The 25,620-nt window shown below is 33.9% G+C and overlaps 3 protein-coding genes, 1 long non-coding RNA gene and 1 other non-coding gene across 5 annotated transcripts; 3 read left to right on the forward strand and 2 right to left on the reverse strand.

Annotated features, from left to right (window-relative positions):
* Positions 1 to 433: 433 nt before the first annotated feature.
* Positions 434 to 3,084, forward strand: LOC106449384. Its single transcript, XM_013891151.3, has 5 exons — positions 434 to 1,833; positions 1,926 to 2,064; positions 2,134 to 2,237; positions 2,314 to 2,458; positions 2,554 to 3,084. Exons 1-5 carry the CDS (start codon positions 1,793 to 1,795, stop codon positions 2,851 to 2,853), a joined length of 729 nt encoding a protein of 242 aa, XP_013746605.1. The 5' UTR covers positions 434 to 1,792; the 3' UTR covers positions 2,854 to 3,084.
* A 182-nt stretch (positions 3,085 to 3,266) lies between these two features.
* BNAA05G14950D lies at positions 3,267 to 5,487 on the forward strand. The gene is made up of 6 exons (XR_007339748.1): positions 3,267 to 3,974; positions 4,051 to 4,183; positions 4,368 to 4,471; positions 4,572 to 4,716; positions 4,792 to 4,935; positions 5,029 to 5,487. It is a non-coding gene; the product is annotated as an uncharacterized BNAA05G14950D (transcript).
* Positions 5,468 to 7,253, forward strand: LOC106445711. Its single transcript, XM_013887319.3, has 3 exons — positions 5,468 to 6,212; positions 6,326 to 6,425; positions 6,883 to 7,253. Exons 1-2 carry the CDS (start codon positions 5,649 to 5,651, stop codon positions 6,398 to 6,400), a joined length of 639 nt encoding a protein of 212 aa, XP_013742773.1. The 5' UTR covers positions 5,468 to 5,648; the 3' UTR covers positions 6,401 to 6,425; positions 6,883 to 7,253.
* Positions 7,254 to 7,843: 590 nt separating this feature from the next.
* On the reverse strand, positions 7,844 to 8,219 carry LOC106361467. The gene has a single exon (XM_013801210.3). The coding sequence runs from the start codon at positions 8,217 to 8,219 to the stop codon at positions 7,965 to 7,967; it is 255 nt and encodes an 84-aa protein (XP_013656664.1). The 3' UTR covers positions 7,844 to 7,964.
* Positions 8,220 to 20,573: 12,354 nt separating this feature from the next.
* Positions 20,574 to 24,948, reverse strand: LOC106359964. Its single transcript, XR_001272658.3, has 5 exons — positions 23,619 to 24,948; positions 23,275 to 23,533; positions 21,387 to 21,472; positions 21,185 to 21,302; positions 20,574 to 21,088 (listed from the first exon to the last, which is right to left on the reverse strand). It is a non-coding gene; the product is annotated as an uncharacterized LOC106359964 (long non-coding RNA).
* Between the last annotated feature and the right edge of the window lie 672 nt (positions 24,949 to 25,620).

Raw genomic sequence — 25,620 nt, forward strand, 5'->3', positions numbered from 1 at the left:
TATAACATATAAGGTTTCCTCATTTTTGTAATTTAAAGTCATTTTAAAAAATTAAAAATATAACATATAAGAAAAAATCTAATTTTTTTATTATATGGTTAATGTGATTATTTAATTTTTTTTAATAATATAACTTTAAACAAAAATGAAGAATGATGCAAAAATTGTTATCAAATCTTCATTATTCATAATAATTAATTGCCATTATTCATAATAATTAATTGTCATATATATGTAAATCATATTTGGTAATTCCGTAGCTTTTATTTAAGGAAAGAATACACACTTCCTATATTTTAGGTTAATATAATGTTCTCTAGTGTTATATAATTATAAAATAATGTGACACCATTAGATTAAACTATACTTTATATTAGATGCTCTAGAATTCTTTGAAATAGAATTTAGAAGGCATTTAGAGTGCCCCCTAGGATTTGGAGTTTTTTTTAATTAATACAAAATTAAGGTTCTAATTTTTCAAATGCTTCTCAATTAATATATAGGGGATATTGAAAGACATTTCAAGAACAGACTTCTTCTTTTGGATAATAGACAATCTTTTCTCTTTTTTTTGGTCAACAACAATCGTTTCTCTTTTTTTTGGTCAACAACAATCTTTTCTCTTTATTCATGTGAAGAAACTTTTTTTGAACCATTTTGATGCATTAAATTAAATGTTAGTGATATGGTTATGTGGCCATATAGTGTTTAACAATTTTGATGAAAACAAAGAAAATTACAACAACATTCAACCTTATAAGAAACCTCAAATCTTATTAGATTAGTGACGGAAATGAAAATAAAATCATCTTTTTATGTCTATTGGCTGATGATGTAAGTTCACTGATGATGTAAGTTCTAGGAAAACACACTTAGTATTACAGAGTAAACTAGTCCAAAAACATATTACATTGAATGACACGAGTTTGTAATACCTTAATTAATACTAAGGGGTGTATCGATTATCTGTTACATCTACCATATTTAACCATTTGGATCAAAACTCAAATCTAGAATAACAAAATAGCGATAATTTAGTTACCATAGAAATCGAATTCATGACCAATATGGTTACACTCAACCCTACTAGATTACCACTACGCTTTCACTTTTTGCTAAATAAAAACGTCTTAGAAATTATGGTTACCATGCGTTCTTGAAATATGTTTATTCGATTTCTCAAAATTTTGGGTCGGTTTAATTAACCTCCCATCCCTGGTCGTGGTCATGTGAGTATTTCTTTGAAAGAAACTTTACGGTTCTTTTTTTGCTTCATAGCTTTTGCTATATTCTGATTCTGAGGACTACTTTGCTATAAAACACCGGTTGGTCGGTTATAACGTGCGGTTTACCGGAAGCGACTATGGTTCAGAAAGTTGTGGACTTTGTTTATATTTTTGTACACAGAATGTGCCATCCATGCGTCCAATGATGTCATGATGTGGTTCATCAGCTTCAGCAATTGATCCCACTATCAGAGATTTAGTTATTCAGCTATTGGTCCCACCATCAGAGACTTAGTTTTCAGCTTTAGAAATGTGATAAAGGCAAAAACGATGTCGTGTCAAAGAAGCTTCTAGAAGTTGTAGTCTAGCTAATAGCTTGTGAACCAAGTCGCTACGAACTTACTCACTAAGGATAATTGTACTTTATTTCATCTACAAAAGCATTATAGAGAATATTCAAACCAAAAATATCATAGTCTCTAGCATCTCATAAAAACTTTCTTTTCTGGTTCCTTGCTTGATAGCTTTTGCTGTATTCTGATTCGATCTTGATTCAAAACGAAAAGATGATTTGTGGTTACTTCAAACCCAAGTTCTACAAGAAATGGTTAGCTTTCTTTAATGTTTTTTTTTTTGTCAAGTGTGTTTGTAGTACTCTCTGTTACTAATTTAAGATCATTTTTCTTCATGTGGATGCAGCAAACATTTGATCAAGTTCATCAAGATTCGGCTCAATATACAGAGGAAAAAGAAGAACGCTATGGTTAGCTTCTTGAAGACAGATATAGTGGAGATTCTCAAGACCGGCCAAGAAGATGATGAAAGAGCTTATATAAAAGTAAGACTCCTCCTCTCTCACTAACTTCATCCTCCTCTGTTTCTTAATATGTCAATATTGATATTGCAGGTAGAAGAATTACTCGAATACCGTCAAATGATAGCATCTTATGATCTCATTGAGAGATGTTGTGACTGTATCTCTTCCAATCTCCCGTTAATGCTAAATCAAAGGTATTTTCACTATATTCTCAAGACTGTTTCCACTCTACAAAGGTCACAACTTTTTTTGTTTATAAATTCTTTTCAGGGAATGTCCTGAAGAATGCAGAGAAGCTGTATACTCTCTGATATATGCAGCAGCATGGGTTCGCAAAGTTCCTGAACTTAAAGATCTAAGAGCTTTGTTTACGCGTAGATATGGAGATTCCATTGATGCCTATATAAATCAAGAGGTGAGTTTGATGTGCTATTTACTATGTTTTACATTCTTGGTAATTAAAATCCATTTTCTTGACAAATCTTGATGTTTAAAAAAAAAAACGTGCAGCTTGTTGAGAAACTTGTATGGCGAAAACCTTCAAGAGAATTTAAGGTTCAGACATTGCAAGAGATTGCTCAAGAGGCTAAGATCAGTTGGGATTCTTTGTCCAAAGGCAGTTTGAGTTCCAGTTCAAGCTTGAGTTCTAAAAGAAGAGAATCAGTGAAGAAGATTTTTCCTTACAAGAAACAAGGAGCACAAAACGATGAACAAGGGCACGACGAGAAGAAAGATGAGAGTACTGTTCAAGAAAAGTCGAGGTTACGTGGACCCCCAAGGCAGTGCGAGTCTCACAAGCACAAGCAGTAACGAAGTTTCCTTAACAAAAGATTAAAAGAGAAAGTCGTCGTTCCAGAGACCGAAGATTCTTGATTATGATGAAGTGGTGGCTCGTCTAGCTGATCTTCGCCGAAGATAGGAGATAGTTAACTAGTATAGTAATTAGGGTTTCTTTTCGTAATTAGGTATATTGTATAAACAATATGTTTAAAGTTAGAAGTTTTGTAATAACCATCTAAATAACCAGCTTGAGTAATAGAATAGCCGTTCGACGTCAAAAAAAAAAAACCATCTAAATAACCAAAATAGTATAGAACTCATTTTTTATTGTTAAAAATATAATAAAATAAATCAACAATATTTATGTCATTCAATAAATTTGATTTGGATATTTTTATACTTATTTAAATATCATATAAACCATTACATGATTTGGCTTTTTTTATATATTTTAAAAGAAATTGTAAAGTTGTCAAATTTAAAAGTTTGGTTAATGATTATTTGAAAAAGTTAAAATTAATATTTTTGTTTTTGTTTGTTTTACCATGTGAGCAATTTTTACTATTTTAATATTTCTTAGGCAGAATCATTTTATTTTTAATTGTTTAGGGAAGTTGTTACTGGCACGGCACTGCATAAGTCCGAACACTTTATGTTTGACTGTAGAACCGAGCCTTGAGACATTTCTTTGTCCAATCTTTTTTTTGTTGTCCAATTACTTTTTATGCAAAAAGAAAAGAAAATTAGAGCCCAAAACGACGTTTCTTGGAAGTTTACAGCTAAAGTGCTTGTAAACTAAGTAGCTCTGAATAATTAATTGAACTCTCTCTAAGCTTTAGAGTAAAAAATCTAAGCTTCGTAGAATAAATAAAGACCATAATGAAAGGCATGTCAAGAAAGGTCTTCTTTTGGATAATACATAATTTTTTCTCTTTATCTCTCAGAAGAAACTTTATGGTTCGTTTCTTTGCTTCATAGATTTTGCTAGATTCTGATTCCGAGTATTACTTCGACTCTAGACACTAAACCACCGGTTGATTCTTCCGCATTTTCATATAGAACATTCATCTTGTTGCCTTCTTCTGCCTCAAGAAATCGAAAAAAATGAACATTTTTCTTAGGTGCTTCAAACCCAAGTTCTACAAGAAAAGGTTAGCCTCTTTGTTTTTGAATGTTTTGAATATTTCTGATGTGGTTATTCATTATTGTTGTTGAAATGAAATGCAGCAAGTCTACAACCAGTTACATGAAGATTCGGCTGGATATAGTGAGGAAAAAAAGGATTGCGATGGTTAATTTCTTGAAAATGGACATTGTGGATTTTCTCAAGAATGGCCTAGAGTATAATGCTTATACAAGAGTAAGACTCCTTTCTCTAACTACAGTTTACGGTCCTAATCCAGTCAATCCATCAAAAGAATTTAACAGAAATTTGCCTCAAAATATATCCGCATAACATGTCTTAAATTTGAGTTCCAACAAAATTCTAAGGTTCCTATGAATTAAAGTTTTTTTTTTAATCTGCCAATAACTTGTTGTTGCAGGCAGAAATGTTACTCGAAGAACTTAGGATTATATCATGTTATGATATCATTGAACGATTTTGTGACTCTATATCTGAAAATCTCTCACTAATGCTGAAGAAAAGGTTCTTATATGTTTCCCTTTAATCTATTGTTTTCATTCCAAAGGCTCTCAACGTTTACTTTACTTATGTATTATTTCTTTTGTTTCCTTCACTTATTTAGGGAATGTCCTGAAGAATGCAAAGAAGCTGTTTCATCTTTGATACATGCAGCTGCATGGGTTCCTGATGTTCCTGAACTTAAGGATCTTAGAGCCGTGTTTACGAAGAGATTTGGGAGTTTCATTCATTCATCTGTAAATCATGAGGTTGGTTTATTGATTTTAATAAACCTACTATTTGCCTTGCACTGCCAATATCTCGTCTTTCTTGAAATTTTGCAGCTCGTTGAGAAAACTGAATTGCGAAGTAGACCATCACGTGAACTGAAGATTCAGACAGTGAAAGATATTGCTAAAGAGTTTTCGATTGATTGGGATCCTACAGCTCTGAATCTGTTTCTGCTTGGACAAACTTCATCTTCGCAAGTAAACTTGTATTCCAAGTTTTTAATATATAGAGAGAAAACACCAATCTCTCAGCCTTGTTTTGTTCTAATGTATGAAAAAACAAATGTGTAGATTGATGATAAGGTAGAGACAGGAACTGATGATTCGAAGATTAGGGAAGAGAAAAGTATAGTAAATGATCAAAGCGAGAATGAATCGGTTCTTTCAGAGAGCTGGACAAGGGATTCATTGTCTAAAGGTAGTTTGAGTTCTAGTTCGAGCTCGAGTCTTAGTTCTCCAAGAAGAGACTCTGAAAAGAAGAAGATTCTGCCTTACGGACTAATCTCTCCTCCACGCACGAAACCAGGAGGTAGAAACAATTGAGAAATCACAAGAGGAGAAAGAAGTAGACATATAAAATATAAATATGTCTATAAATACAAAAATCTAAGTTAACATATAAAATAGGGTATGATGGAAACCGGTCCAAAAAATAGTTAGCGTACCGTTTGATGTAAACCGGATTCAGGATTTCGGGCCGGTTGGTGAATCCGAATCTAATTTAAAAGTAAAAAGTAAAAACTTCTAACCCCTTCAGAAGTCAAATATGAAGATGATGTTCTTCCACATAATCAATGATTAACTAGTTTAATAATAAAGTTTAATCATACACTCAACTAAAAAATAAACAACATGGCATCTATATGATGTTATACATCGAACCTTACCAAACATCTCATCTCTCATGAGCCATGGCCGGAGATTATGATCCTGAAGCAACTCCGTCTTCGCCGGAATATAAGCCCTTACCTTCATCCAGCCGCGATCTAGACGGCGCCGTTCTGATATCACATCCTTCTTCGATCAGACGACGTCGTTTCATCATCTCTTTATTTCTCATATCTTTTGCCTCGATCCTCAGCTACATCTTCTGGCCGTCAGATCCACGCATCAAAATCGAACGGGTCAAAGTTTCCCACGTGCACGTCCACCGTCGACCGGTGCCGTCTATAGACATGACGATGCTCGTTACGCTCAAAGTATCCAATGCTGACGTGTACTCTTTTGACTTCACGGCGCTTGACGTTGCGATTGGTTACAGAGGGAAAACGTTAGGTCACGTGAGTTCGGATGGCGGGCACGTGAGAGCTATGGGTTCGTCTTATCTTGAAGCGGAGACCCAGCTTGACGGCGTCTCGGTGTTTGCTGACGTCATTAACCTGATACATGATTTGGCTAAGGGCTCCATCGAGTTTGACACCGTTACCGAGACAAACGGGAAACTTGGCGTTTTCTTCTTCCGTTTCCCTTTAAAGGTACTTCAGCTCAAGTTTTACGCAATTATTCGGTTTATTAATAACAACGAAGACGATATTATACCTTTATTTGATTCTTTTCATTAACGGCTTCTTCTTTAATTGATGAACAGGCGAAAGTGGCATGTGGAATTCTAATAAATACAGTTAATCAGACAATTTCTCGTCAGAGCTGTAGATCTATCTGATTCAAGAGACATCATCTGATATTTTGTAAGATTTTTTAGTTCTTTTACCTTTATAGTTTAATTTATAATGCAACAAATGAGTAATCAGCCAAAATTTTAAAGTACTATAATTTTCAACTACGCTGAATCATCGCATTTAATAATAATAACATTTTTTATGTATTTATATATTTTTGTTACTATTAGAATGACACCATAGTTGTTTCATGATAACTTTTGTGTTGTAATTTGAACCCTTAAGCGCTTAACAGATATTGAGAAAACCTATTTAAGATACACGACGACACATTAATACGATAAACAATATCCATTAGCAAAGAAAAAAATGATCACCTGAAATAATAAAACCAAATATAAAATAAAATTCAAAGGTTTCTTAGTGTGAATAAAAAAATAAACATTTAGTAGTAAAAGTGAAGAAAAAATAAAAGATAACTAACAAAAATAATATTTCTATTCTGATTTGAAAAATTATTTAAAAGGAAAAAGAGAGTCAGAGCCCAGGTTTTAGCGGCCTCTCGTGCTGTCCAAGCCCATCTGCAACGCTCCTAGTCAAGCCTAGAAAAGAGTGATTGGAAGTTGGAACCAACATATGAATGTGGACAGTGGACCAATGCTTACAAAGACACTAGTGACCATTTCTTAACTATGATCATTATCCCCGAGCCGCGTGTTTCATTCATGGCTACGAAAGCTCCTTAAATGTTCACCCCAAAGATCAATTTTAAATCAGTCAAAACTGTTCTTGATATCGGAACATGATGCTCCGCATAGTTGATAAGTATGTCAAGCTTCCCGAATCGTTTGACTACAAAATCAACCGCATTGATAATATCGTCTTCTTCTGCTCTAACATCACTATGCATGAAACAAAATATGATGGATTTTATGTCAATCCGTGTAGACATTACGTCTTTTATTAGGATCAATTTTGGATAATTTTTTGCTTAGTTTGGACCGACATATTAAAATTAAATTCCGTTATTACATCAAAGTTCATGTGCTTCCATGTTTTTCTAAAAAAGAAAACTGAGTGATCGTAAGTAAATCCAATTACATCGATTAATTGTTGCTTTTTCATAACTCGGTAACTTGGTGATTAGTTAAGAGTTCTTAATCAGTCATGTGACATCATTTTTTCATCTTTCTTTTGTAATTAAGATAATAATAATTTTTCAAAGATAATAATAATTAAAAAGTTAATTATACAGGAGCCATAGTAACCGCTTATTTGTATTCCCGTTGTCGGCTTGTAAATCTTTGGGAAACAACATCCTTTTATAATGATTCAAAGATAGTCTATAAAAGATCACAACATGCACGATTTGCACTTTGATTAAATTAACAAATAACCACTAATCTAAAACTATATTTACTGATGATTATAAGTTGAAAACCACAAAATGCAAGATTTATACTTCGATTAAATCGACAAATTAGCCATGAATATAAACTATGGTTATTGATTATGAATAAAAATCACAACATGCACGATTTATACTTTAATTAAATTAACAAATACCCATGAATATAAAACTATAGTTATTGATTACATATTGATGTGTCATTTTTGGAGTGAAGAAGAAGAATACGGAGAGGAAGAAGAAGAAGAAGAAGAAGGAAGCCATTGATATTCATGATGATGATACCTACACTTGAACGATCTTGGATGCTTCGACGGTGAACATACACACACCTTCTTTTCACCGCCGTCGTCACGGACACTCGCGATGGCTACCACCTCCGTCGTCACCGTCACTTCTGCCGCCGGTAACTTTGGCGGTGGAATAACAGGTGGGAGAATCTTTTTGTAGCACATTTTTGTTCGTTTCAGACTTTAGTTAAAACTACAGATTCTTCCTTTTTAAGATTTTGTGTTTGTGGTTTTACCAAAAGAAAGAGAAGTCGACTATAAATACTAGTCATGCTTAAAATATTATTAATTACATATTTATCCTTTAGTATTGTGTAGATGATACGTCGCCAGACAAAAAAACTTGAAACGTCACACGTGGTTAATGGTTTTGGTGCACGTCTTGATATTTGTACAAAAACCATGAGGTCAGAAATTTATTCTAGGATATATCCTGATCTTTATAATTAATAAAAGGAAAATGTAAAGGAAGTATTTGATTTGATATTTTAAAGAACTACTCCTTTAGGTTCCTTAATGATAAACTTTTTAAAAAAAATATTTATTTCAAAAAGATATATTTTTGTATTTTCTATAAAAAAATTATAAACTTCAAGAAAATTAATTGGTTTTATTGAATTATTATTAGTTTAAAGTTATTAAAAATTGAAAATTGAAAATTATAGAAAACAATATACTGTATTTATTATGATAGTTTAATATATTTTTTTAATATATGTGAAAATACTAAAAAAATTTATCTTTTAAGAACGGATGGAATAAATATTTATTGAAAAAAACATTCCAGGACTTGAATTCGTATCAATTTGATCATTAGCTGGTGGTAAGTGTTTCTATTACAATGCCAAGCATATGATTAAGCATTATAGATACTAATGAATGACAATTGACAAAAAATACTTGACCATTCACGAGTTTTGGTTCGAGATTCTCCATATATAAAGAAAAATACTTGACCATTCACGAGTTTTGGTACGAGATTCTCCATATATAAAGAAAAAGATGTTTTGTTTTAGCTGAAAAATGTGAGCCCATATGAAATGGTGGACCATACTCTCGTATGAAACAAAACGGGATTATATGGTAAAGATGAATTGAGAGAGAAGTGATTGGAGACGATATTGCGGTGGGAGTGGGCCGACTACGACATCACTTCGTCTCCCTTTGAGCTTCTCGTTGTCACTCATCTTCTTTGGATAAGCTTACCTTTTTGAGGTTATATATCACAACGAAATTAACTATTTATAGTATTTTACTTCTTATTTTGATATACTTTATCTTTTTCTTTCTTAATTTTGGATATGGTTTTAAAATTTTTGGCCTATTTTAGTTTCAATAATCTTACCAAAAATCATTTTGTCATCGTTATACGTCTTTGTAGTACAACGAATAAATCATAAAAATATAAAACGTGATCCAAGTAGGAATGCAGTATACAACTTTAATCTACTTTATAAAAATATGAACATTGTGTTGGACCTAACTTTTAATCATGTGTTATATTTAATTAAATGTTATTTATGATTAATGAAAATATAAGAACTACATTAAGATAATTACAAAAATAACATTATATTACTATCTATGTGTCCAAACAATATAAAATATTAAGTCCTACCTTTTTAATAACTTTTATTAATCATTTTTAGAATTATTTAATAAACCAAATGACTAAAATACTCAAATAATTTATGAAACAAACAAAAATAAATATAACTATTTTTAAGGTTTAGATACTACCAAAATTTTTTATTTAATATGAAATTAATTAAATTAATAGATTATTTTATTTATATTTTCATAATTGAAATTACAGTCATTTAAACTTAAACAATCTTTTCTATTAAATTAAAATCGGTCCGCCCTGCAGGCGGGATATATTTTACTTGTGACCTAGATTATTATTTTTGTATAATTTTGTAGTTTATGTTTTAGGATTTCATGTGCAAGAAATGTGTATGATAATGATTTTTGTCTTTTAGAAAGTTTTAGGTCGAGAGAGATTATATGTAATAAGATATATTCCTTATGAATGGTGTATTTTTATGGGAACCATAAGGAATTGGATGTTCCTTCTCATTCTCTTGGTCACCAATCATACCTAGGAGTCCGACTGGTGACCATTCTGGAAACAAGAGGAACAAATAAGAAAAGAACGTAGAAGAATAAAATTGCAGGAATGAAAAGTAATGGTTGTTTCATCCCATATTTAACAAGGAATAACTTTGTTTTTTATTTATCTACAAAAAAAAGGAAGTATGGAATAAGAAGAAAAATTTATTCCTTGTGAATGGTGATTTTTTTTTAGGAATGTTAAGGAATATGATTTTAGAGAATAGAGAGATTAAAGGAATTGTATTGAGTCGTTATGAAGAGATTAAAGGAGAATGGATAGTGATTTAGAATGAATTGTGTATGAATGTCATGATAACTTAAAGATAGAGAGATTATGAGATAAACTCGTGTGTTGTTTTCATTAATCCTCAAGAGTTACAATATATAGCAAAGGAAAGACTAGGGTTTTGACATAAGAGATAAGGTAAAGCATGTGTAGTCAAGACTGAAGGGAGCGGAAGCGGATCATTTGAACTAGCCAATGGGGTGTCTCACACGCTTTTGGCATATTCCAAGATGCTGATCACTTTACAGCTGTGCCAGCATGTCTCCTCCGCGTCTCCTGTCCTCCTTCAATGGTCATAAGCTTCCTCAATACTCAAGGTAACTCTCCAAAGTAACTCGGGTAAGGATAGTAAGTTTTGGTCGACCCGGAATAGTACGGCTTGTACGGCCTGTACGCCCTGTATGGTCGACTCTAAACCTCAAACCCTCCTCAACACATCCTCCTCATAATGTCTCCACATACCCCATCACTTCTCTTGCTTATACTCAACTCATCGCAACAGGGAATGCATTATTCCTCGTTGTTCCTTGGTCACCATTCATAGCCATGGTCGAGAGTTTTGGTTCCTCGCTTGCATTTACTTCCTTTGTATTCATCATAAGTATACATTAGAGACACTATTTTAAATCCTAAACCCTAAATTCTAACCTTAAATTCATAATCCTAAACCCTAAAATCAAAACCTTAAACTCTAAAACATAAGCCTTAAACTAAAAACCCTAAACCCTAACTTAAAAACGCTGAACTCAAAACTTTAAACTCTAAACTCAAAACCTGAGATCTATTTATCGATGCATCTCCTCTTCCATTAACACTTGTTTTTTTTGTTATATAATAGTAACTGAGAGTTAAAGATTTAAATGAGTGGATAAAATAAATTGATTTAAGAAAAAGTTGCGAAAGTTTGTGATGTATGTTCTCTTAAACTATATACTAAAACTCTAAACCAAACACTAAACCATATTTCATATACTTTATACCTTAAGCCTTATGCCTATATACTAAATCAAGCACTAAAGCCTAAAACTTTAAGGTCTAAACCCAATGTACACCGGAGTGTACGCTAGCGTATACCCTATATCACAATGTACATCGGAGCCTAGACCTAATGAATGAAGGAGCTTACACCTAGTATACACAGGAGCGTACACCTATTGAACACAAGAGCGTATACCAACGTATACCGGATCGTACACCAGAACGTACACCTAATATACACTGAAACTAAATCAGAGCATACATCTAGCATAATTCATAGTGTACTGTACAACGTAGGACACATAAATACATACCATAATGTATACTTAATTATATATCATAGCATGCACCATTGAAACCTTTCCGCTTCTAAAGCAAAAATCAAAGCTAAAGTTATAATTTAATTAATTAGCTAGGCTTAAGTTTTATTGTCGAATTACTCTCCAAAACCTAAATAAAACTCTCACCTTAAAAAATAGATTCTATATCCTAAAATCAAAATGACACTTTAAGGATATCTTAACTCCAAAACCTAAACTCTAAACCCTAAATAAATAAACCTAAACCAAACACTAAAACCTTGAACATTATACACTAAAGTCTAAACTCTATACCAGACATTAAACTCATACAATTGATTCTTTAGATAAAACCATACTATTGGACCCAATTTTGGTTCGTATACTAATGGGCCGCGATCAAAGGCATGGGCCCTGAAAAGCCGAAGCCCACAACAAGAATATGAGTTCGAAGAAGGGTCGTCGAGATCGTCGGAGATCGCGGAACAAGAGACGAAGATCTCGGAGCCGTTACGAACATCACGGGGTCGACTTACTATAAAGGAGGAATGAGGAACACGGAGGGAGACACGTTGAAAACCCTAGAGAGAGCTACACACATACATCGACCCTTGTTTTATCATGTTCTTAGATCCTTTCTTTTACCGATCTCACTTGTGTAATTCGATCTAGTTCAACTTATTGTATTCGATCCTATTCATCAATAAAGTCCATTTTTGTCTACTGGAAACTGTTAACATCGTTATGTTCTAAAGATATTGTTTCCTACATCTTTTGTCTTCCCTACACTACAAGAAAATAGCGGTATTCTGACAGACATTCCGACGGAAAATAAAATCCTCGGAATATCCCGAGGAATTTCCGAGGATATTCCGAGGAAACACAAAATTTAGTTTCCTCGGAATATACCGACGGAATTCCGAAAAAATATCATTCAGTCGGAATATTCTTATGGAATACCGAGAAAAACTGTATTCCTCGGAAAAAACCGATGAATTCCGAGGAAATATTATAGCCGTTAGAGAGCCGTTGGAGAACCGTTGGGGGATTTTAAAAATTCCGAGGAAATTCCGACAAACTAGCCGTTGGCATCGGAATTCCGTCAGAATTTCCTCGGTCTGTCGGCAGGAATTCGACTATAAATACAAGCACCCCTCTTCCTCTTCATTCACTCCATATCTTCATCCTCCCTCTCACTCTCTCGGAAATTCCATTATTTTCCTCGGAATTTCCTCGGAATATTCCGAGGGAATTCCGAGGAACTAGGGGTTTTTAACCGAAAACAACGTTTTTGCGGATTGAATAACACGTATATAACCTTCATTAAGTGTCTTAACCAGATTATGAAGTCAAACTTTGGTGTTTTACCCAATAACAAACACTTTTACGATTGCATGAACGAAAACCACACAACATAAGAGAAACACTTATACACTTTAATAAACGATAAAGGGAATACTTACAATTATTTTTGAAATTTTGTTATTTCATGGTTTATGATCATCTATACAAAGAATCCTCAATGATATACATTATAATTGTATAAGAAATGAAAAACGGCAAAAAAAAATCGATGTTTTGAAACCCCAAACCCTGGTTCCTCAGAATTTCCTCGGTAATTACCGAGGGTTTTCTGAGGAAACCTGGTTCCTCGGAATTTTTTTCATTTAACCGGATAAACCAAGCCGCCAAATATTTCGCGAAAATTGAATTAATGATTTCCGAGGAAATTTTGACGGATATATTAAATAATTCCGAGGAAATTCCGACGGATAGTTTCCGTCGGACGCGTCATTTTATTAGGTCGAACCAGATCTTCTTCCCCATTTCTCTCCGCCTCACTTTCTCTCCCTTGCGATATCCGGCGACTCCTCTCTTCTCCCTTGCGATTTCCGTCGCTCTCTCTCTTCTCCCTCGCGATTTCCACCCTAATCCTCATGTATGAACCCTATCCCACTCTCTTAGGTTAGATTTGTATGGTTTTTAAGTAGATTTGATGATTTTGGAATGAGATTTATAGATTTTTGTTAGGGTGAAAGGTAGAATTGTGTGAAATCAAGGTTGATTATGTATTTCACTTGATTTGGATTTTTTTTTTTAGTTTTTATTAATTTTGTGGTTATAAAAATCTAATTTGTAATTATATATATAATATGAAAACGTTTTTTGTATATAAAATCTATTTTTGCATTATAAAATCATTTATATATTTATTAAACATTTTTAAAATTTATAAAACTTTTTTTGTGATTAAAAGTTCCGAGGGTTTTCCGAGGAAACCTGGTTCCTCGGGATTTTTTCATTTAACCGGGTAAACCAAGCCGCCAAATATTTCGCGAAAATTGAATTAATGATTTCCGAGGAAATTCCGACAGATATATTAAATAATTCCGAGGAAATTCCGACGGATAGTTTCCGTCGGACGCGTCATTTTATTAGGTCGAACCAGATCTTCTTCCCCATTTCTCTCCGCCTCACTTTCTCTCCCTTGCGATATCCGGCGACTCCTCTCTTCTCCCTTGCGATTTCCGGCGCTCTCTCTCTTCTCCCTCGCGATTTCCACCCTAATCCTCATGTATGAACCCTATCCCACTCTCTTAGGTTAGATTTGTATGGTTTTTAAGTAGATTTGATGATTTTGGAATGAGATTTATAGATTTTTGTTAGGGTGAATGGTAGAATTGTGTAGAATCGAGTTTGATTAAGTATTTCACTTGATTTTGGATTTTTTTTTTTAGTTTTTATTAATTTTGTGGTTATAAAAATCCAATTTGTAATTATATATATAATATGAAAACGTTTTTTGTATATAAAATCTATTTTTTGCATTATAAAATCATTTATATTTATTAAACATTTTTAAAATCTATAAAACTTTTTTTGTGATTAAAAATCATATATATAATATTTAAAATCATTTTTTTGTGGTTATAAAACGTTTTATGTATTTTTATATATAAAATATAAATTTATATATTTATTAAACATTTTTAATATTATTAAAACTATTTTTTGTAATTATTAAACTATTTTTTATTTATTAAAACTATTTTTTGTAATTATTAAACTATTTTTGGGATTTTCTAAAACTATTTTTTTAATTATTAAACTATTTTTTATTTATTAAAACTTTTTTTTGTACTTATTAAACTATTTATATTTTTGTGATTAAAAACTATTTTTAAACTCTTTTTTAAACTATTTTTTACTTAAACAGTTTTTTTTTATTAAAATTATTAGAACTAATTTTTAAATATGTTCTTTTTAATTTTCAGGTCTAATGATTATCAGACCCGGCCTCGACAGCGTCGTAGCCGGGGTGGTATGGGGAGCCAGTCTCGGGGTTCGTCCAGCCATATTCAGGATTCCGTTTCGCCCCACAACTCCTACCATACATCTCCCTCTCCATTACCCGCTCCTGCTGCTCCCGCTCCTGCTGCTGCACCCGCTCCCGCTGCTGCACCCGCTCCTGCTCCTCCAGGTCCTCCGGGAGTGATGAGTGTTGCGGAGTTGGTTCGACAGCCTAGTCGTGACCATCTTCCCTATCTCACTCCGTATCCACATGGACGGGGTCAAACATGGTAATTAAACTTTTTATTTTTTCATTAAAATTTGATTCATTATTAATAATTTATTCTTTTTATTAGGTTCAACCGATCCGGGAACGGGATCAGCGCATGGATCAACCGTATGATGTACTCGGCCCTCGACAAGGGACATCCGACTTTCACTGACTTCCCTACCGAGAAGCAGCATCTGTGGTTTCGTCAGTTTGCGGTAAGTATTCTAATTTTTTACTTATATTTTTTATTTATTAAAACTTTTTTTTGTAATTATTAAACTATTTTCTATATTTATTAAACATTTTAAATATTATTAAAACTATTTTTTGTAATTATTAAACAATTTTTGAGATTTATGAAAACTATTTTTTAATTATTAAACTATTTTTTATTTAAACAGTTTTTTTTTCAGCAAGAATTCAACTGGAATTCCGATGATACGCTCTCTATCTATCACCACTTCGTCCATAAAGTTATGGACAACTATGGGAAGCAAATGTACGAGTGGAAGAAAAAGTGGGAAATAAACAAGGTAGTTTTTAATTTATTAAATAATTTTTTAATTTATTAAACTATTTTTTATTTATTTAACTATTTTCTTTTTTTTTTAATTAAAAGGTCCCAAAGTCAATGAACGACACGGTCTGGAAGGTGTTGTGTGCGCATTGGGATAAGGAAGAGACGAAAGAAACTTCTTCCACCAACTCCAACAACCGCAGGAGCGACCGTAAAGGGAAGGGCATCTACAAGCATAACTTGGGTGCTCAATCTATTGCCACTCTCGGGGATCGCATGGTAAGTTCAACCGCTTTTTCTTCAATTATTTAAGTTTCAGAATTTTATTTTTTTGTGCATTTCTTCAAATTTCTAATGTTTTTAATTTATGTTTTTTTCAAGGCGGAAGAAAATGAGGGCGAGCCGGTTGATGATCTCGCCCTAATGAAAAGGGCGTATACCAACAAGAAGACCGACCAGATTGATGATGGTCTTTTGTGAGGGACGTGGTCAGCCTGGTCCAAACTCAGGTGCTAGACGAAGTGTCTCAGCTTCAAACCGATGATGACGATTCGACGGCTTCGACCAACTTGTCCCGGGTTCGAATCAACGAAATAGTTGAATCGGTAAGTTCTTTTTTTTTTAAGTTCAATTTATTTATTTCTTGATTTTTATTTTATCATCTTTTTATATTATTTAAATTTGGTTATTTAATATTTCAGTCGGTTCCAAAGAAGAAGAGACGTTTGGTCGGTTTGGGTCGTCGCTCCCGGTCGGCTGCTCCTTCTTCTGCACCACCGCACTATGTTGATCCAGAAGTACTTACGGCTCAGTTGAAGGACAAGGATGATCGCATATCTGCGTTGGAGACCCAGATGGCAGCTCAACAGGCGGGCTATGAGACACAGAAGAGGCTGAACGAGCAAATGATGGAGATGATGAAGAGGATGTACCCGAACGAGGTGTTCCCGAACATTCAAGACCCGTAGTTTTTTTTTTTTCAAAAACTCGGAATGTTTTATTTTTATTTGTACAACTTTGAATATTATCTAATATGTTTTCAATTTTAATTTTATATTTTCGAATTTAAATTTCAAAAACTTTAATTTAAAAAAAAAAAATTTAAAAATTAATTTTTTTCGAAATTCTGAGGAAATGCACCCTCGGAAATTTCCGACGAACATTTCCTTGGAATAAGTCGTCGGAATATACCGAGGGACAGTTCCTCGGTATTTTCCGAGGGCAAGATTCCTCGGAATTTTCCGACGGCCACGTTCCTCGGAAATTCCTGATGAAAATTCCGAGGAACGTTTCGTCGGAACTTCCGAGGATTGGACCATCGGAAAATCCATCGAAATATTCCGAGGAAGTCGTCCCTCGGTATATTCCGAGGACTTTTCCGACGAACTGGTTGTCTTCGGAGTTTCCTCGGAAATTAGTTTCCTCGGAATTCCGTCGGAAATTTCCGAGGGATTTCCGAGGAATAATGAATTTCTGAGGAGTTTTTTCCGAGGGATTGTTTCGTCGGTATGTCGTCGGAATAACAGTATTCCGACGACATACCGACGATTTTTTCCCTCAGTATGCCGCTGTTTTCTTGTAGTGCTAGATCAAACTCCCGATTACTATCAAATACTTAGTGTATAATTTAGGTTCTACACATACCACAAGAACTAGGCAAATAGATAAAGCGGAGAAGATTGACATTTTGAGTACAAAGCACATGCAAATGGGAAGATTCAATTATCTCTTACACCTTGCGTTGAACCTACCTGCCCTATCGCCATTACTAATATCCCAGGAAGCTCATGCTATTTGATCTGCAAATGGAAAACTTTAATATCGACTTTCTCCAGAGCAACAATATAATAGAAATTAACAATGATGCAATAAAAGGGTAATACTAACTGATGAAGGAGAAAAGAGAAGAAACCCACATATGTGTTGGCTAATACATGCATTAATTACTCAGAAACAGACAATCAAAAATGGTTTCTTTCTTTGGTTTCAATCGAAATACTTATAAAAAAATAAACAGAGATCAGAAAGTCACTGAAAGTTGATCGCAAACACAATCTAATGAGTCCCTAAATCAAAGCTACGGTTTATACACTCGAGTGTACATGCTCCGTGTACACACTCCGGTGTACATGCTCGAGTGTATATGCTCCGGTGTACATGTCCGAGTCTACACGATCCGGGGTACATGATAGTATACATGCTCTGGTGTACATGTCCGAGTCTACACGCTCTGGGGTACATGATTCGAGTGTACAAGCTCGAGTGCACATGCTCATGTAGTCATGTATACACACTCTGGTGTACATGCTCTAGTGTACAAACTATGTTGTAGAAGCTCAAGTGTACACATTCCAGAGTACACGCTCCGGTGCACGTTCCGGTGTACATGCTCAAGTGTACACACTCCGGAATACATGCTCCAGTGTACATAGGGGCGGACCCATCAATAAATTTGATTGGGTTCAAAAAGATTCAAAGGGTTTTTGGTGGTAGTCGAATCCATGTTTTTATGGGGCCAGAAGTCATAATTTACCAACTATGCTACCTAACTTTTGACAATTACATATACAAAAGCAACATATTATCATTTTTTTGTGGTGTTAGGTGACCCCACTAGTCATACGGTGGGTCCACCCCTGGGTGTACATGCTCGAGAGTACATGCTCCGGAATTTGTCTTACATAATACTTGAGAAGATAATATTATTTCCATCTAGTAAACCTACTTATAGAAAAAACTAGTAGTATTCCGGCGCTACGCGCCGGGTTCGTATGTTTTGTTCGAATGTGAAATATTTTTATGCGGCTTAGGGAAATATCATTATTGTAAGAACCTACTAAATCTAAATTCTGCATATATTTTGTCAATTTTGATTTGCCAACTTTTTACTGTTAATTAATTTGAATCTAAAAGAAATATGATTAAAATGAAATCATAGAAAAATGTAAGCTATTCCGCTTGATTTTCATGGGATCGTAGTTCTATTAGTCAGAGCATACCTTGTCAAGGCCAAAGCTGCAGCTTGAACCCCATCAATTTGGTGGATTTAATAAAAAATCTTTGTTTTGATTGTATATATTATTTTGGTTTCCACCATTTTCTTTTTAATTCTCTTTAACTTATGTTTAGTAGTAAAAAGTTCAGTGTGGTTCATTGTAATATTTTTTATTTGTGAAATATGAAAGCAATATAAAATTTAAATTTCCTACTTTTTTGTTCTTATGCATTTTTTATTTTATTCTGAAAATTTATATACTTTGAGTTATATTTTATTTTATTTTTATTTTATTTTATTTTTATTTTTATTATTGTTTATTTTTTATATTATATATTTTTATTATGTATTAATCTTTAACTATGGTTATTAACCTTTTTCTTGTTAATTCCTTTAACTTTGATTTTGCTTACCAAATGAACATTTTTTTCATGCGATTCATTTTTTTTAATTGATTTGGATTTTATAAAACATGTTAAGCAATATTATAAATGAATTTCTCTTCTTTTAGTTTTTATTAGTTTTTATTGATTTCATATTTATTTTATTAAGTATTTTGTCTAAATTTATTATTTTTTAACTAAGCTTTTCACCAAGCTCAGATTATGATTGTCATAAAATAATCATTTTTGTTTGTTTTATTTTGTTATTTTTATTTTCGAAACAAAACTAAAATGTTTTGATTGTGTATTAATATTTAATTATTATTTTCTTTCTCTTTTTATAATTATCTTCTCCACATAGCCAACCTGAGTCAGTAAAAGTAAGAGCATGTACAACAGGGGTTTTTAATAAATCCTAAAGTACAAATCCTTCACTATTAACCATATAATATTAATATTAAACTCATATTGCTTAAGGATCAATCCTTTCCTAAAATTTTTTTTGCGTGAATCCTTGTTGACGTGGCAGTTGAGTTTTGTCTATCGCGTGAAGGGTTTTTCGTGTTCGTGTCCTTTGTAGTGGAGAGGAGAAAAAAAAAGTTTGTCTCTGCGATTGGCGATTCGCTCTCTCCGGGTAGGGTTGATGAATCGACGGGTTGTTATATTCTTTCTCCTCTGATTCTTTGGATTTACATAGGGTTTCATGTGGTTTTCTTCGCAAATTAGGTTACGGAATTGGGGATTAGGGTTTTCAATCGAATCGGGTTTCATCACGATTTATGTTTCAATCGATTTTGGGTATCTTTCGTTTGTAATAAAGGTTTCAAATCGATAGAGGTATCATTCGATAGGAGTTTAATAGGGTTTTGAATCGGATTAAATTTTGAAAGTCTTATGTTTAAAAATGATACCAGAAACATATTACCAATTGAAGAATGATTTGATCGAAAATATTTGGAACAAATTTGGTGATGAAAACTAATAATTGTTGTATTTCATATTTAATCATGTATTAAATAAATATTTCAATTTAATAAATAAATATTTCAATTTAACATGTTTTGATTTTTTTTTAAAAAATTAAAAATATTTTCAAATTTATTATTTTTTTATTCTTAAGGATTCCTAATGAATAACACCATTGGACATAATTATTTGATTAGAATCCTTAATTATTTAGAAAAAAAATATAATATAATATACCTAAGGATTCCAATGGTGAGTACACCATTGGAGATGCCCTAAGTTAATGCAAACTCACGTCTGGTTTTGTATACAACTAAAATAGTAAGGTGTCCTATATTTGTTGTTTAATCAAAAGAGAAGCTACATCTACTATTCCAAAAATTTATGATGATGAATCAAGTATTGGAAATTAAAAAAATTAAACAATTTTAGGAATATGTAATAGCTAGAGCCGTAAAAAATTCCTACAGTAATGAGATCAACGTATTTATATATGATATAAGTATATAACCAAGCAAACTAAAAAGACGACAATCTATATAATGTAGAAAAATTATTGACTCAAACTTAGCACGTTCAGTGTGGAATTAGTTCTTCACCTATATTAATATTGTCATGGATCTCTATGGTTGGAGATCTCAGGCTCTGTGGTATCCTTTCGGGTGCTAAAAATGCATCAGGTTGGGCAGGTAGTACTGCTGACTCAGCCATGCTTCCTTCAAAAATTGGAGCAGTGTTACTTCATGTGGTATTATGTGAACCACTGCTCCCCATCACATGAGAGGGTTAATAGTGAGAGTCACAGCATCCAGAATATCATTTCCAGGGTAGTCACCACCTCCTTGTAAGCAAAGCTTTAATGATGAAGCATTGGTCCGTCAGTTTTCTCAATGTCATCGACTTGGCCAGTGCAGTGGAATTCTACCGTACCGCCTTTGCGTCCACAGATGAAAAAAAAATAGAATGCATCATATAAGTTTAGAAAACAGAGACGAATAAATGCAGTCTAACTAAGTTAAGAGTACATACCTGAGGTGGTGAATTCACGACACAGACAATAAACTCCACAATTGTTGCTAACTCAATTTTCTGTACACCGCCATACTTGGAAGGAGTGGAGGAGCTATCAATGTCAGATCCACAAAACCTTGCAGAATTGTGTTGTACAGGGTATTGGTATAAGTACGCAAGTAGGAAGCAAGTTTTGTCAAAAGTTTTAGTTTGAATATACTTAGTCTTGTAGAAAGCTCTGGCTGGTTACACTTTCTTGGTAAAAGTAGAAATGTGTTCCGGAGGTTGCATTGAGGAAAAGGCGGCCTGCAATGCTGCGTAAAGTTAGCATGAAAGCTGTTATGATAATATAACTGGAAATAGACGAATATTAATTTTGGTTTTATGTTCGTTGCAACAAAGACCTTAGGCTCCACAACACTACGCACTTATGTCTCATGGAACAGACTAACAATGATATCAAACACACTTACGCACACAGTGGTTGCTCTGCAGAGTTGGTACCAGTTAAAACCAAGTAACGTAAAACACCATAACTTAAATCAAAGAACTGTTTTTAGCAGAGATTTTCAACCTGGAAATTTGTTGGGGTCAAAAACGGTCACGACGGAATTAAAATCCGAAAAATCCTCGGAAATCGTATTTCCGAAAAAGATAGTAAAAAGAAAGATATAATTTTCGTAAAAAATAATCAATACGAAGTTTTTACGAAGAATTATCCTTGAAAGCTCGAAATAGACAACTCAAGCTCGATCATGGCAAAACTACCGCGCATGCACGCTATCCGGTCGCTACGTAGCAACCAAGTCCAAGCCAAAGCTCGGTCGCTACGTAGCGACCAAGCGTCCGTTCCGCTCGGTCGCTACGTAGCGACCGAGCTCGAGCCAAGACTCGGTCGCTACGTAGCGACCGAGCCCGAGCCAAGCTCGGTCGCTACGTAGCGACCGAGTCACGTAGCGACCGAGTCACGTAGCGACCGAGCGTCCGTTCCGCTCGGTCGTTATGTAGTGACCAAGCTCGGTCACTACGTAGCGACCGAGCGCTCGTCCCGCTCGGTAGCTACGTGGCGACCGAACTCAAGCCACAGTTCGGTCGTTGCGTAGCGACCGGGCTCTTCCGAACATCGATACGATATTAGTCCAAACCTTCAAATGCTATCTCCCGATGACCGTAGCGAGTTCAGTCTATGTTTTCCGCTATTCTAAATCATCGATCAAACTTTGCGGATTAAAAACCGCGGAAAGTTCGTTCTTTATCGAAAGAAATCGTAATAAACGTGTCGAGTCGGAAGACGGCCCATAGGGACCTAAGACACGACTCGAGGTCCATCCTACGATTTCTTAACCAAAGGCCCGTAAGCCGCAACACGGTTTACGCTTGGTCCATAATGAAGGATAAATGTCAAGTTTTCGCGGATAAATACGGAAGTTTTGAAGATAATTGTGAAGATCGGGAAAAACGGAATATCTCCATTTTTATGCTATGACGGCTTAAGGGCAGAAGAGTAAAAGCGTAAACCAACCTTGGAGCTAGTATATAAGGAGTCCTAGGCGAGGAGCATAAAAAGAACTTTTTCAGAGCAAACTTAGCACTTAGAGCAATTTAGGCAATTTTCCGTTTTTGTTATTTCGAGCTGCGACTCAGTTAGGTTTAGCCGTCTTAGGGTTGCTAGAACTAGGAATCTCGCCGACAGCTCTCGAGCCCAGGCTTATACCTTGTTGTAAACGCTCATACACAGATTCAGAATAAGATCTACTTTGCTCTCTTTTTTCGATTTCTTATTCTTATCTTTGTTATTCTCGTGTTCTGATTGCTTGACGTGTGATAATTAGCAGATATCCAGGTCCTCTGGGAAATTAGGGTTTTCTTAGTTTCTTTATTTAAACGGAAATCGACAGTGCGAATTTCGGTTCCCACAAAATTTAATTGGTAAACCATTATAAGTTTGAACAGTCTGGTTCTCATTATTAAAGGTGGTTTTGATGCCTTTTATTTTCCCACAAATTGTCTAAAAGAAACAGTGGAAACAATGGTAGAGAAAGAATGTGTGAGAGAAACAGTGAAATTAATATAGGTAATACTTGAAAAGGATGGAAATAAAATCAGACCTGGAAAAAAAAATCTGTGTTGGTGTTGGCCAATACCATAAGGTGTTAGTAATTGCAAAACCCAAAACTCTCCACTGGAATCGGTTTCAGCGACCTCAACAAACACGGTTTGCTCCGTAAATCTAATAGAAACATGGATTTCTCCAAACCGGAAGTAAGGGTTGCTCCTTCATATGAAATACAAAACATTAAGCTAGATACTTCATTTTTTTAAGGTGTTGAATAGTTGCACATTAATTGATTCCTGGATTTGTCTATCCTGAGAAGAAAAAAAGAATATAACATTGATATACTGCAAATAAAAATAGGAACCATCATAAGCATATCAATACCCATCAGCTCACCTCTTTTCATTACTTTATTGGCTTCCGAGAAACACATAGGCATCTTGCCTGAACTGACTGTTTGTAGCCGCCTCACTCAAATCAGAGAAATAAAACTGAGAAATTGCCAACTATCGTCCATTAAAAGAGAACATGGGCGATATATTTATAGGTTTTATGAAAGTAAGGGAATTGCAGGGGGCTCTCAGAAGGTGTAGATATACACAAAATTAAGCTTTAAAATGTGTAATTAAAGAAGCAATGAAGAGGGGTGGTTGTGAGTTTAGTGGGATAACGTGATTAAAGGTCATAACTACATCGTTACATCGCAGGAGAAAGTGAAAGGGAATCGGTAGGCCTACAGTTTCTAAGAGATGAAAAAGATTATGGTTAAACCGGGCTACAACTTAAAAGCCTAGTTAAAATTAGTATAACAGTAATATAAAGACAAATTAAACGAAGCCCAAACGAAAATAAATCTATTTTTAAACAAAGACAAAACAATAGGCCCAGCCCGCTAGAAATAACAAAAGCATTTGAAATCAGAAAATAATTAACGTGCCACGTGTCAGAAAATGTCCCTCCCTCCTTGCTGATGTAGACACCTTAAGGAGAGACAAAAGTCTTATTTATTGTATAAGACATGCAATGAACTGCGACGTGTTTCAGCAGTATGGATGCCCGATAAGAGAATAGTGTTCTGGAGACCCTAGACCAGATAAATTAGAGAAACCATTAAAACTATAAGACTGAAGATAAACAGAGCTCAAGGTTATAGATTGGGCTAGGCGTAAAATCCAGGACCAATGCAAAATCACCGGTCCGGTTCAGAAATCATCATTTCATTATATTTTCTGATTTTCCATGTATTTTTTTATCTTATCATAAAACTTGCCTTAAAAAAAACGAAAAACTTCTAAACTTCTAAACATGATCTTGACAAGTTTGTTTCTGACTATACAATTCACATGGTAGCAAACTCTACTAACTTTGAACCCTCATTATGCAATAATAATACAAACTAATATGATAAGTGTGTGGTCAAAAACGCATAGATTTTGATTCAGAAATCATATTAAAGTAAATGGATAAGCAAACCATCCAGAGGAAAATAAGTTGTGTCTTTGTGATTCTCAGAAGCTTAACAAAATTAGAATCAAAGTTCTTTATTATTTATCTACACAAAAATAATAATGCTTTTACGCTTCAGACGTTAAGAACTTGTTTTCACATAAAGACAACAAAAAAACATTCACGGATCCAAAGGGCAAATTGCAAACTTGGCCACGACCCATATTGCCAATTTTTTCATGTGATTAAAGCTAAGCGATCAGATCCTCTTTCCATTATTCTTTTTCTCCTTGCTTAAGAATAGGTCTCTCAAGTCTAAATTTAGAAACTACAAAGATGAATTATTCCCTATCTTTAAATAACTTCAAATCTGGCTGGTTGAACATGGACATAGGGCGATGAAACAATTCCTCTACTCCTCTTCTAAATTTCAAATAATTAATATAAATAAATCTTATGGTTATTAAATTGTATAAATATTTTAAAATTAAATTTATCTTAAAATATTTGTGGTTATCTAATTTTTAGAATCATCCAGTAGAACTAAAATAGGAAATGAAAAAAAAACGACCACAATGGGAGTCTAGCCTAACTCTCTCGTTTGAGTCTCAAATACTTTTCACTAGTTTTGTAGTCAAGAAGATGAAATAAATTCAATTTTTTTTTACCTTTTAGGTGAAGGGTAAAATTATTACAGAGTCAATCAGACAGATTATCTAAAACGTTAATCTAAAATGGAATTTTTGTAGTTTGATGGTTATGAGATTTTCATGTTGGTGAGATATCAGATAAACTTCATCTACAGTGAGGTAAAGTCAACTTAGTCTCAATGATTATATTCTTTGAATTGTGTAGCTTTTCCCTTGCCCTTTCTACTGGATTCACCAACACAATTTAAAAGTTAACAAGAAGTTTAATGATTTAAACTAGATTTTGACCCGCCCTTTGAAAG

Source organism: Brassica napus, chromosome A5 (genome assembly GCF_020379485.1).
Source record: "Brassica napus cultivar Da-Ae chromosome A5, Da-Ae, whole genome shotgun sequence".
NCBI lineage: Eukaryota > Viridiplantae > Streptophyta > Magnoliopsida > Brassicales > Brassicaceae > Brassica > Brassica napus.

What these genes read in the sequence shown, in the direction of transcription:
- LOC106449384 (XM_013891151.3), top strand. Translation starts at nt 1,793, where the DNA reads ATGATTTGTGGTTACTTCAAACCCAAGTTCTACAAGAAATG. An exon ending in CCCAAGTTCTACAAGAAATG is followed by an intron (nt 1,834 to 1,925) that starts GTTAGCTTTCTT and finishes ATGTGGATGCAG; the next exon opens with CAAACATTTGATCAAGTTCA. An exon ending in CCGTTAATGCTAAATCAAAG is followed by an intron (nt 2,238 to 2,313) that starts GTATTTTCACTA and finishes AATTCTTTTCAG; the next exon opens with GGAATGTCCTGAAGAATGCA.
- LOC106445711 (XM_013887319.3), top strand. Translation starts at nt 5,649, where the DNA reads ATGGCCGGAGATTATGATCCTGAAGCAACTCCGTCTTCGCCGGAATAT. An exon ending in TCTTCCGTTTCCCTTTAAAG is followed by an intron (nt 6,213 to 6,325) that starts GTACTTCAGCTC and finishes ATTGATGAACAG; the next exon opens with GCGAAAGTGGCATGTGGAAT.
- LOC106361467 (XM_013801210.3), bottom strand. Translation starts at nt 8,219, where the DNA reads ATGTGCTACAAAAAGATTCTCCCACCTGTTATTCCACCGCCAAAGTTA.